Below are 14,030 nucleotides of genomic sequence, written 5' to 3' on the forward strand. Positions count from 1 at the left end.
TTCTCTCCATCACTCCTTAATTCTCTCCTTTCCTCAGTCCTTCATTGCCTTTCTTGCTTTCCTTCCCTCCTGTCCTATTTCCTTCCAGCTCCCCTGTTTTTTCTTTTTCAAACTATAACCCCAAATAATCAGCCTGACAGGTGAAACCACATCTCTGCCAGCGTGTTTCTGTGTGCGTGTTTTTATGTATGTGTGTGCATTTCTCTGTGTGTGTTTCTGTTTGTGTGTGTGTGTGTGTGTGTGTGTGTGTGTGTGTGTGTGTGTGTGTGTGTGTGTGTGTGTGTGTGTGTGTGTGTGTGTGTGTGTGTTGGTCCTCTGGCTTCATTAATCTCCATTAGAAAACAGAAGTTAGTTAATGTCTCCTTCGGTCGGCTGCGGCAGCGAGACGCCACGCAGCAGCTGCCCGTCTCTCTCTCACACACACACACACACACACACACACACACACACACACACACACACACACACACACACACACACACACACACACAGTTACTTACACACAACCGTACATACTCAAACATACACACGTTAAATATACAGTTGGCAGACACTAAAACCTCACACAGAAAAGACTTCACCCGCTCTGTGTGTATGTCTGTGTTTTTGTGTGTTTGGGTGTGTGTGTGTCCTCCTTCTATTTTCATTAGCTTCTGACAGACACAACAGCCTTCTCAAGTTAATGACGCCTCCGAGGCCTCGCTGCTGCTGCTCAGTGTGGTTGTGTGTGTGTGTGTGTGTGTGTGTGTGTGTGTGTACTTGCACTTGTTCATTTGTTGGTGGGCTCTCTGTGATTTGTGAATTAGGCGCTGTACTAGTAGTACTACTACTCAGAATAAGAAAAGAACAACATGAAAACAGGAAGGAGAGACAGGAGCAGAAACAGAACATAAAAAGGAAGTGGAGAACAGAAGAAACAAAAGAAGTAACACAAGAAGAAGAACGAGGGAGGAGAAAACAGAGGAGGAGAAACAGAAAAACCATAACAGAGAAAAACAGAGTAAAGGAAGGAGTAGAAGAAAAAAGGATGAAGAAGAGGAGAAAAATAAGAGAACAAGACGGCACAAAAGGGAAAAGATGGACGAGAGAAAACAGAAAACAGAGAGAAACAAAGAGAACAATAAAAACAGAAGAAGAGGAGAAGACAGAATGAACAAAAGTAACAACAAAGGAAGCAGAACAAAATAAAAATAGAAAAAATGGAGGAGTTTTAGAAAAATTAAGATGAAGGGAAAATACAACAGGAAGTATAAAAAGAGGAAGGAAGAGGAAGCAGAACAAACGTGAACAGAAGAAGAAGAGTTGGTGTTTCCTGCTGACTGAACGAAAACGGTTTTTCCTGTTTTTGTTTATTTTCTTTTGTTTTCCTCCTTCGGATCAGATTTCCTCCCTCCTGCTGCTCGATCTGTTTCTTCCTGTCGGAGCAACTAATTGACTCCACGCCACACCGCCATACATCCTTATTCACGCCATCACACACACACACACACTAACAGCGGCCAGGCCACACCCTTTACACACACACACACACACATATACACAGACAGCGCCATCGGATTCCTGTCAGAGCGAGTGCCGGCAATCAGAGCGCCGGGCGCTTTAACGGCGCTGAAAGGCCCCGATCGATGCGGTAATGCACTGGCTCCCAGTTATCATCATCATCATCTCTTATCACTGACCCACACCTCCAGCAGGAGGAGGAGGAGTGTGGGGAATGTGGGAGAAGATGGAGGAGAGAGGAGGGATGGGAGATGAAGATGAGGATGAAGAGGGTCTCTGGGTGTTTCCCCTCAGCTGAAAGGAGATGGATGGTGGGGAGTGGGGGGGGGGGGGGGGGGAGGCTAAGTGGACATATGAAACAGCTGAGAGACGAAGGCAGCTGATTGGATCATTGGGCTCGAACATCTGGCTGGTTAATGATTGGCTGCTCAGACGCTCGCTCCAATTTGCGAGTCGCCGTTTCACCAAACTTCACTACATTTGATTTACAATAATTCAATAACTGCAACTCTGAGTGGAAGTTACGAATAAAAAGGGGGAAAAAATACAAGTACACCATAAAAATATTGGAGAAAAAAATGTGAAAATGAGTCGATGAAAATTATTTCAAAAATATATTTATAAAAACTGAATTGCAGAACAAAAGAATGCTTCTAGAAAGCATAAACACAAAAAAATCTAAAAGAAAAACAGTGGTCGACATCGTAACTACATAAAATGTATTTATTTATGGTGGGGGTAAAATCAGTGGAATGGCTCTTTGCCTTTTAGCAGTGCCTGAAATTAAACGTTTGTGTGCGACAGTTCAAAAACAGGCTGCTCATGTTCATCTGATTTGATAAATGAACTTGAAGCTCATGAAGAGACAGCAATTAAAATGTGTAGAGAATAATGGTGTGAAGACTTCCTGTGAGGAAATGAAAACACATTCCTGCACTTTGGATTGTCCCTCTGTGGAAGATTATCAGCAACTCATAACCAAAGTGTTAGTTGATACAGACACTGTCACGTAAACCACTGTTTTTTTAAACATTAACTTTTTTTGCTGCTATGTTTGGTTTTTGGAGCCGCAAGATTTAGACGAAAGGGGAGTCCTAAGCTATCAGCTAACAGTAACTAGCTATGTTATTGTTTGCATCTGTGGACTGTATGTAAACATAACTTAGATGAAGATACCTGCTAGTCTGTTACTACAGTAACCTCACAGCAGCCATATTATTGGACAGTTAATCTTATTAGAAATACTCCACCAGCACAAACACGGTCCACAGGTCCAGTTCAGAGACTTAATTAGCTGAGGTGAAGCCTAGCAGACAGCTAGCAGCTACAGCCGCCTGTGTCACCATGTCAAAGAGGCCACCTCCCTCCATATATTCCTAAAATAGCTGCTCACTTTTGCTTCTGACAAAAAGGAAGAAAGCAGCGAACCAATAAGACTATTTAGGTGCTTTAGCTCTATTACTGAGCGCGAATCTGTGTCCTCTGAAATGTACTAATTTTACTAAAGCAAATTCTAATTCGACATCAAACATCTTTCAGCCACATTGAATCTTACTTGTATTTTAATAAACAGAACCACAACGACATGCAAACGTCACCACGGGAGGCAGATGGATTCAGCTGAACACATACACCTTTGCTTTCCAGTTCAGACCAGTTTATCTCAGTCTGGGAGGGTTTCACCATCATCAGTGAGTCCAGAACGAGGTGGGTCCTCCTCCTCCTCAGTGCTGCGTTGATTAAACCCACTGAGACTCGTGCTTCTCTTCACATGAAACCTCCCCGTAGCTCCTGTGTAGGTGTGTGTGTGTTCATGTGGACATGTTACAGCACTGTATCACAGAGCAGCCAACAGGAAGCAACTCCTTTGTTTTATTAAGATTTGAGGCCATTTTTTCTTTCCTCTAAAAGAACCCAGTATAGACGATCAGCTGGCTAGAGATGTCTCTCAATAAATTAAAGTAAGTAAACACTACAGAAAGTTTATTTTATCAGACGTGAAATATTAAAACATATATGCTTTTACTTAAAGTGGATCTATTGTGCTGTAGAGAAACACATCAGCATACAGGCATATTCTCTATTTAAGTAATAAAGGGCAAATATTTTGCTTTTCTTTGTTTCCTGTCAGCATTTCCTCTTCTAAAGGTAGATTTTCATGTTAAGCTTGACTAAAATTTCTAATTAAGACGTCAGTGTATAGACAGTAATCCCTCTGAACCAAAGGATCAGGCTGCAGACTGCTGGAAACTTTCAGATTTATACAATTTTTCTATGTTTTGTGTCATTTAGTGAGAATATTCCTCATGTTAAGACCTGAAGCAGCCAATCTGAAATAAAGCTGGTGCAAAGAGGGAGGAGCTGAAACTGCTTGTTTCAGTTTGAACTGACGGCTGCTCTGTGGTCGAGCGTAAACAAATAAAGATTTATATTTTGAACTGTGAGTGCAGAAGTACCCTAGTAGACTTGTCAATAATAAACAGTAAACTGATATTTAATATTTAACTAACAGTCCTTTTTCCTGACAAATAATTTCTCATCTCTAATGATTAATGGTAATATAATAAAGCTTAAGACTGTGCCTGCTTTTGTTGTTAAACACTTTGCTGGTGTGTTTATCAGCTTGGTCACTGATTTCAGGTCATTAAAAAAACTTTTAGTTATTTTGCACATTCTACTCATGACTGTGTTAAAACTTCAGTTCAGAATTGAAAACGTCACAAAAAATGTTTAAAATGTCAGCAAAAGTGACTAAATGAGCGCAGCTTAATCCCCAAAGAGGGCTTCTGGGGATTACAAATGACTGTATATCGCTGTCATGAAGATATAAAATTCACGGTTAAATATTTTAAAGCAGTTCAACTTGTAGTGGTATATGAGCAAAATCTATCTAAGACTAGGAATCACTCTTACTGTACTTCGTTTCCCTCCCAAATAACCGTTAAAAAAAAAAAACCTCTTGGAGACTGCACCCTCGTGGCCTTGGTGCCCTTGCCCTTCTTCTGTCCATCTCTTGACATATTCCGCCCCTTTTTTCTTCCTCCTACCTCTTTCTCTCTTTTTTCCATTTGGTTTCTAGGGGCTTAATTACAGGGGGCCGGCTCCGTGGCTGAGGAGGTGCGAGGCGAACAGGGATCAGCGTGACCCTGGAGGAGAAGCCATCAGACAGCGGCCTTAACAATGATAAATCACCCTGAGCAGAGCTACAGATACAGCCGCCGCCCCACTGATCTCTATAAAATATGGATGGACCTGCAGGAGGAGGAGGAGGAGGAGGAGGAAGGGAGCAGTATCACGGCAGATCTTCAGATTAGCGATTATCAGGCGTAGAGGTATTCTAATGATCTGGGACATGGTGTGGGGTTAATTCCATTCAAAGGAAACGTATTAAAATTCAGCTCATGAACTGAATTCTGCTCATTATTCTCAATGAATACTGAAAATCTCCTCATTCATGAAGTGGGCCAGAATTAATAATCCCTGAACGGACGGACGCCCCCCCACAAGTCCGGATGAGGGTCAATGATCAGAGCTAAAGGTGCACACTCAACACGCTAAACACATTTAATCTCCACCCCATGGTTCACAAATCTTCATGGACCTCATGTTAACAGTAGCGTTTGTTTTTAACAACAGGGTGTCCCGTATTTTAAACCAATCTCCAACATTTATAACCTGATCCCTTTTATAGATAAAATTATATGAAACCTGATTAAACGACAAATTAAAATTAACGTGAGTGCGGTTTCATGTCTGTCCACAGCACACACAGAGTTAGTTTGGGTAGTTTGACAAACTGGGAAAGACAACTGGTCACTGATGACCTCTGGGGTTTCTCCTGGATCATTTTCAGCCCTGTAATTTCATTTCCAGCCTGGCTGGGCTGGAAGCGGACACCTCAGCGTCCGTCCGTCCGTTAGCGGGCGCATTGCGTTTAGAAGCTCAGGACAAAACAAGATATTGTGATGGAGATTTTTCTCTTCCTTGTACCATTTTTAAAGATCAAACAATGATTTACACAATAAAGAAAAAGCAGAATAATCAATAATGACCTGAAGTAATTAAAAATCTTACTTCTACATTTCTACATAGAAGCGAGATATCGTCTCACATGAAGCTAACAGTTGTTTTTTTTGACATAGCTTTGGAGCTAAAAGACTAACTGTTTGAAATGTGTCGTGAAGTTCAGAGAATGAGAGCTTTTAAAAGAGATAAACTGTCAAGTTAGTTTAGCTTTTATGACTAATATGACTAAAAAATTATTATAAAATAGCTTAATCTCATTTATTTTATTACAATTACAGCTAATAAACAACTGCAAAACGACTTTTAATGCATCAGCAAAAATAAGTAAGCTAGTTTTGGTTAGTAATACACAAGTTGGGACGTTCTGTCTGAGCCATTTCTAAACAACTGCGGATTCTATCAGTTCAAACAACTGTACGTGAGCACAGTTATACGTATGTGTCAGCACTTTGCTGGAAGAAGATCCAAACTGTCACCCTCAGATGATAGGAAATTGTTTAGGATGTTCAGGAACCACCGAGGCTCAAGCCTGCCCTAAAGCCGGATCTGTGCCAGAAACCCAACCAGTTTAAATGAACTCGACCAGTTCTGCTAAGAAGTGCAGTCAGATATGCAGCCAGAATTATGCCAGAAGTTTGCCGATGGCTACCAAAAGCATCTGGTCAAAGTGCAACTTGCTAAGGGATGTTTAACCAAACATTAGTGAGGTTGTTTGTATTTGAGCCTGTATATAACCTTTGACCCTGTGTGGATCAGAGAAAACCCAAAATAAATTCAGATTTATGGATCTAATTCTTGTATTTTAGCAGCAGTTCAAGAAAATCCTAAAAGCCCAAAGTTACCACGACATACATGCCCAGCTGTACTCTTCTAAACACGACTCTTGTTAAAATCCTATTATCTGCTGATTTCTGTATTGTGTGACTAAATTATTGCGCTGGAAAGCGAAATGAGCAGAGGAGGTCCACCTTAAGACGATCATTTTGTTCAGTATTGTGTCTGAACGGTCGTCACCTAATCGCGCTTCCTGCTAAGCTAGGCCGAACGGCATTTTCCCATCTTTCAGCTGAAATCAGCCTGATGTTTCTCCTTCTGGCTTCCATATTCACCCTGCTTGCTGCTCCCATAATGCTCTACCTGACGTCTACAACGAATCAATCTGTTCAGCGGCGCCGTGCCTGTCCAAAAACGAAACCCAGCCGCCCAGACATCTCTGTCCACACCTGCTGCTGCTGCTGTCCTCTGCAGAGCGGCAGCTGCAGGTGAAAACAAAAGAGAAGTGACAACTCGAGTTAACCCGTCGCTGCTCGGTCACTGCCAGCACGCCGTCCTGTCACCTCGCGGAGCGCCGCTCTTCCTCTTCCCGTGATTCCTCTCCCTCCAAAACGTCCAGGAGGGAGAAACCTGCAGCTTTATTGAGTTTTCTTTTGAATAAATAAATATTTAAAGGGAGAGGATGAGGGAGGAGGGTGTTTGACGTCCCACTCTGGCTGCAAATCAGGCCATCAAAGGGGCCAGACAATGTGTGCTCGCTATTAGTATCAATTTACAAATAAACTGCTTTTTTGGTGACTGGATCTCCGATGTCAGATTTTGATAAATGGTTTCAATTTGGCAGCTGTTTTCGAGTGTCAGAGCCCATCTGACGCTCGCCGCCAGCCGCCGCTGCTCGCTGCCTCAGAGAATCTGCCTCAGTTAGCTCCTCGCAGCCGCTGCAGCCAGAATAATCTCTTCATACTAACCAGGACGCCTGATGGCTGCACGCCGTGCCTCTGTGTGAGCATACAAATGTCGTTCTGTGGGTGACACCAGCTCCCTGATTTCAATATTCTCGACTTTGTCTTAAAGGAGCATTTCTGCACTTTTAAATCCCTCTTCCTCACCGCCTTTCTCCAAAAAGCCCGCAGAGTTTAACAGACCCTGTTTCCACTTCCACGTAGAGATATAAATTTACCACCATAAACTTTAAATAAAGGCGTAAAAATTGGCTTAGTTTTTCCATTCTGCTGCCATTTTCAGGTCCAAACTCTTCTTCAAACAACAAACAAACAAACAAAGGCTGAGAGTTAAAAACAGTCCAAATTCTTCCAGCTAAAGTGGAATGATCACTGTGCTCGTTCTCACATAAGATGTAGGCTGTAATCGAGTTAGGAGGCTGCTGGAAGTTAGATAGCGAGCTTCCATTGTATATTTCTAAAAACTGAAACGTACATCTCTAAAAAAAACTAAACAGCAGTGATGTTTGGACAGTTGGTGTAGCCGGGGTAGTTAACACTAGACAAACATCACACAGTGGTCAGTTCTGCTCATCTCCAGCTTTCTTGGACTCTACCAGAGCAGCTTTGCATGATTCAGACCTCAAAATAATCCATCTTTATGTGATACAACCCCTCATGTCTTCTGATTGGCTGTCCCACATAAACAGAAGGTTTGTGTGCCTGAGATGATCAGATAAACAGGATATCCCCGCCCTCAGTGACACCATACAGATCCAACACTTTAAACATGCGACTGCAGCGTTTCCAGCAGAATAAGACTTATGTCCACGTCAGATAAACTAAACTGAACATGTTCAGAAGACCTTTTGATCTTCCTGAAACTGGACAAAGCTGCTTTAAAGTTTTAATGGAACAAAAGTTTTGTGTTCATTCTCTTTAATAAAGACACAATCTGATTGTATCTGATGCTTGTATTTCCTGTAGTAATGAGGCACATGTGGACCAGTTGCACAAAATAAAACCAGAGTTTGTACGCTTAAAGGAAAACTGAAAATTAATGAAGAGTTTTGACGTCTATGTTGACGTCCATCACAAATCACAAAGGAAACTAATCAAATCAAATGTTTCTTTTTTAGTTAAAGGCATCGAGCACGGAGCTTTGATTATACGAGACATTTTAAAAATGAAGTTTAGTTAAACTTTGTAATTCATGAAATGTTTTACACCTCCTCCACTTTTAGGTCCCAGAGTTAATTTACATGATTCTGATGTTTTTTTCTCTCCCTGGGCTTCTGAGAAGCCAAACATCGCCAAACCGATCACGCTTGACGACCCTCCTCCTCGCCAGTTGAGGGGAAACAAAACGCAGCGAGAGCAGCAGCAGCAGCAGCAGGATTTGCTCCCATAAACAGCTGTTTCCTGTTTGAAGGCTCGGGAACAATCTGGCCCGCTGGCAGCGAGGAGCGCCGCACCGTGCCAAGAGCGTACCGAGCAGAACCAACAAATCCAATCAGGCGACTCGAGTTCGGCCCTGTGCTGCATTAGAAGCCTTCAGCTCACAGCGCAGGTGGTCTACGGCGTCCATGGAGGGACAAAAAGCCACTTCAGTTTGAAATCAGCCCTTAATGTGGCCCTAAACCCGATTAAAGCGCCCAATTAGCAGCAGCCTTGAATGACAGGTGCATTATGGGTCATACCTGCCAGACTTAAGCCAACCTCCTGGCCTTAAATCTGACCTTTGACCCACAGCAGCAAGTTAATGAGTTGTCTTTACTGACCTTAGGTAACCTCTCAGGGTCTCCGGGGTGGCGAGGGATGACCTTCTGTAGCCTCTGGAAGCCGTAGTCGATGGTGGGCTCGTTCAAGGCTGCGGGACAAACAGAAACAGGAGAGAGGGTTTATTTAACCCCACACGCGTCTGACAGGAACTCAGCTGATTGTTGCAGTTCTGCAGCTTTCATCTTCATCATCATCTTTGTGTGGTCATTTTACTCTTTTTTGGTACTTCCATTTGTCTCTTTTTCAAAGGTTTATCTTTTGCCGTAGTTCCTGTAGTCCTTTTTCTTCTTTTTCTGTATTTTTGTCTCTTTGCATGGTAGTTTTACCTCTCATTGTTGTATTTGACACATTTTAACGTTGTATCTGTGTCACTGCATTGTCCTAGGTTTGTTTTGCGTGTTGTAGTTTTATTTTTTTTGTGGGACTTTCAGATCTTCCAACTGTGTCTTTGCATCATTCAGGAGTTTTTTATGTGTCCTGGTAGTTTTCCCTATTTTTCTAGCTGTCGCACCTCTTACTGTACTTTTGCATCTTTTTTGAGTCTTTTGCTCTGGTCAGGATGGTCTTTTTTTAACAACATATTTCAGCCTTTCCTTCTTCTGCGATTGTGCTGAAATCGAAGAAAATAAAAACACGTCCCCAACTCGTGAGATGTAATTTTAATGCAACATTGTCGAAATGTGCTCGTCTTTTGCACACGCGTGCAAAAGCCAGGTTTTTCTTGACTTCCTGTCATTTCCTGAAGTTTAAACTCAGCAGGGATCGTTTCACCTCCCTCTCCTCTGATCTCCTGTTGGTTCGTGTTAGCGGTGAGCGCTAACGGAGAGGGCGAGCGAGCGCCGTCAGCTGATCTCACTCTCTCTTATCTCGGCTGCTGTTTATCAAGTGCGAGACCTCACACTCCACCTCTCCTCCACGGCTAATTCAATCCAGCCTCCCCTCCACCGAGCCCTCTCTCTCTTTTCTTTTCTCCTCCACTCATTCACCTCCGCAAACAATCTGCCTTCCTCCTCCTCCTCCTCCTCTCTCCATATGCACTGAGCAGAGCTGGAGAAACACCCGGAAATGAGTTCGGGGAGATACTTCTCCATAATCAAGCCCATTAATCATAAAAGGCTGTCAAATTTGACTTTGGGGACAATTTGTCAGCCGATCTTGCCCACTCCGCTTTTGTCACCGTTGGCTCTTGTATTCTGTAAGGATGATTGACACTCCAAATGCTGCTGAGTAGAATAGCTAGTTTGCGCTAATATGCATAACCGTGGCTTTCATGAATAAGAATAAGGCAGCTATACGGCGGCACAGAGGGGTCTCCTTCAAAGGGCCCCGCCGCCGTTTGTCGCCAGCGCTCCAAATAGATGTTATTACCATTATAACAATATTTGTTTTCTTTTCCCGGGAATGGGCAACGGCGAGCTGCTAAATCAAATTTGTCGGAGCCCGTTTCAAGCGGCGGCGGAGGAGAAAAAGGGCTTTCAGGCTGCAACTGGGGTGGGGATGATATCTGAAGGGTGACAGAGTGCTGAGGGACGTGGCCCTCGCCGCAGGGGCTGCCATGTTGGATTCCTCGCCTCCCCGCCTCCCTGAGAGGAAGCAGAGAGCAGCGCGGCCTGAATCTATTACCTCGGCCCGCCGCGAATGAAAGAGCGATTCATTGCAGGATCCCAAAGAGACTTTTTGGGGGGATGCGGAGCAGCAGAGGATGAATGGAGATAATGCACCGGGACGACACGAGCAGCAATCAGCGGTGAATCCCAAACTGGATTGCCTCCTGACGCTGCGTACATACATCCCAACTTATAAAACAAGTGAGAGGCACTATGGGAACTGCTGCAATAGAATAAAAAACCCATTTACACTCGGAGGGAGGGGGGGGGTCTGTGATGGTTAACTCGCCACCTCCATCAGAAGAGGAAGTATTCTCCTCTCTGACCTCCGAGCTGATCCGAGATGTTGAGAAATGATGCTGATGTGGTTCAATCGAAGGTGACATGTCTGCAGATAAACATCAAAAAACCCGGAAACTTCCTCAGCGCCAAAAGTTCTTCGAGATCTCTGAGATCCAAGTCCCCGATCTGTGCTAAAAGTCTTGGAAAGAATCTGGGAACACGAGCCTCATATCTCTGTCCTGGTCCTCTCTCTCCTTAGTTTGGACACATTTTCTGTCTGCGAGTTGCTGGTTTGAAGATTTTCTGTTTTTTTCACTTTAGTTTTGCCTTCAAAGCAGAATTAAAGTTGTTATGTGTTGGGATGACTTTAATGTGGCATTTTTCACAAGCACTTGACAAAATTTTATTACTCAATGACAAAAATAAAATACAAAATATTGAAGTTTGGAAAACAAAATATTGTTTTAGGAACAAGTACATGGTTGAGAAGCCTGGTTTTATCTGTCAACCTCCTGCACATGGGCTCATCGCCAAACGTGTGGATGTTATCACTGTGATATCATCCAACATCAACAGCTTTCCTGCCACCATGTTGTTTCTTCAGTGTAAGTAGTGACACTAATGCTAACAAGCTGCATCCACAGACACAAATATCTGACAATTAGTGCTCAGCAACAACCAAATAAAATCCTAGAATTCAGCAAAACCGGACCTCAGATTTCTTAGACGGTCTGTTAGTACAGTGACCTCACAGCAGCCCTTTTATTGGTCAGATCAGGTCATTAAAAATGATCCAAAAGGCTCCAACAGCACAAACACAGCCCAGAGGTCCAGTTCAGTTAGTCGAGGGGAAGCCTAGCTAACTGAACTGTAACCATACAACTGTAAGTCAAAGAGGCCACGCCCCTAACAATACAAACTTTGAGCCTGAATATAATTTAAACAGGTAAAATGTTGTAAATGGGGAAATTAGAAATTCTTCTGGCCGTAAACGTGTTTACATGGGAGTCTATGAGGACTGAGTCCTGGAGCCTCCGGTGGACGTCAGAGGAACAGCACTTTGGTTGACGCTTGGTTCACACTTAAACTCTTGGACACCAACATTCAGCCACTGACAGATGTGGTTTATTTCTGAAGTTTAAAAACTGATGAGAAGTTTTATTCTGAAAGGTCTAAAGGAGCTGCTCTGGTTTGTAGAGTCCACACCGCCCTGGGCTCTGACGAGTCCACACCGCTGTGGGCTCTGATGAGTACATTGAGTGTCTCAATAAGTCGAGTTGGTTTGATAAAACATCTGGATTCAGACGCCTCTCTCCAGAGACGTGACGGCGCTCTGAGGTTGCGATCGTTGCTGGAGGTGGAGACGACCACAGACGGAGAATGAAACAAAGACAGAAGTTTTAATGAACCTCTGATGGGGATCGACCCCCCTACAGGCATTAAGCCCATTACTTTGCCTTATTAAAATCTCGCTGCACTTTGACCCCAGCACCCCATTGGCTGCCTGCAGGGCCCCGTGCTCCTCCCAGCCAATCGATAAAGACCGCCTCCTTCCAAAGGAGCCAGTGTAATTGGAGAATGGCGGCTGGCAATGCGAACCCTGACCCCCCCTCCCCCCACCCCACGCATTACACCGCCCATATGAAGACAGATTGCCTGATTTAGTGTAAACATATGCTGCAATTCCAGGCATCAGTGCCACTTTCTCCATCGTAATTTGTATTGATTTTTCTCTGCTCCTCTTTGTTCAGCGCGAGGAGGCCACGGCCGTCGCTTTCTCCTGCCGTCTGATGCTTTTTATAAATCAGAAAAGGAGCAGAGGAAGATAATTCAGAGGTGAGAGGAGAGCGGGAGAGACAGAGGCGAGCGAGAGGAGGGGATTTTTTATATATTTCATCAAGTATTTATCTCTCTCCCTCTCTCTTTGGATCCTTTTCTCTGCCCTCGCTGTGAAGGTGATCAAACGGTCGGCCGGCGTCCTGCTGAGCGGCACGCTCCGTTATTAGACTGCTAAGTGACTGAGGAGAGGAAGAGAAGAGAAGAAGGGGGAGGCGGATCACATTTGAAACTAATTTCTTCACGGCATATCTGGAGTGTCGGAGAGGAGGAGGATATTTTACGCACTTACAGGAGAGACGTTCACTTCCTGCTCAAACACCCAGCAACTACTGCTCGATTAATAATGTCTGAACAATCAAGACAGAAGCTTTAAAAAAAGAGTCAAATAAAAGCAGGAGACACATAAAATTTACAGAAGGTGATAAAAAGTAACAGGATGAGAAAGAAGGCTTTAAAACAGAGCGAAATGCTGCAGGATGAAAGTGAGGATGTAAAATGTATCCATGCTGGACCTCCATGGGTCTGAGGGCTCAGGCTTTTTAAAGTGACCACTAGTGCTTCATGAGACGGCTAAAAACTATACTGTGACACACACAGTCCCAGAAAAACCAAAAACTGGGCAAAAACTTAAAGGTCAGACTTAAAATTCTGGAAATGAGTCTGAAAACTTTCAATCACTGCATCCCTAATTACACAGCTTTTATTGTGAAAGGGTGCAGCCACACTGAAGAGCGAATGAATCAAACGCGCTTGTTTTAAAGCTGGAGCCGCAGATCTGGATTCTTGTCTCGATGCTTCTCCTGCTGTCAAACTGACCACCTGGTGCTTCTCACCTGTCCGGCTTCGCCCTGACAGCGAGCTGAAGGGGAAGCTTCCTCTTCCTCTCCTCGCTCTGGTATCATTCGCCGCTTCTGGCTGCAGATGGCGGCTGATCACAGATCAGAGGATCAGAGCTCTGGGAGGGAGGACGGCGGATTACTGGAACATCTCCGCAGGCTCATTACCCCGCTCGCTTCGGCTCCCACAATCCAGCAGGGCGCCGTGCTTCAGAGGAGAGCCCGCCTCTGTTTACATCCTCCTCCTCACTACTGTTTACATTTATCTTTCATTTGCTGCTCCTCGCCCTGAATCTGCTTTTCCACGCCGCTGGTTTGTATATATTTACCAGCCGGAGATGAAATCCGCACTTTAGGGTCTCTGCTCACCTTTACTGTTTTTGTTTTGGCGTTCACGGCCTCGTCGCAGGCGCTCTCGTGTCCCCGATGAGCCGGCAGACTTC

General features: G+C 44.1%; 1 protein-coding gene across 3 annotated transcripts in view; it reads right to left on the reverse strand.

Moving 5' to 3' along the window:
- Positions 1–14,030, reverse strand: part of LOC113031912 (transcription factor COE3) — a 140,506-nt gene that overhangs the window by 17,364 nt on the left and 109,112 nt on the right. For all 3 annotated transcript variants that reach the window (XM_026184453.1, XM_026184444.1, XM_026184461.1), the window contains exon 11: positions 9,023–9,111. In XM_026184453.1, the coding sequence (XP_026040238.1) occupies positions 9,023–9,111 (89 nt within the window). The remainder of the gene's footprint in view (positions 1–9,022; positions 9,112–14,030) is intronic.

Source organism: Astatotilapia calliptera, chromosome 2, assembly GCF_900246225.1.
Source record: "Astatotilapia calliptera chromosome 2, fAstCal1.2, whole genome shotgun sequence".
NCBI lineage: Eukaryota > Metazoa > Chordata > Actinopteri > Cichliformes > Cichlidae > Astatotilapia > Astatotilapia calliptera.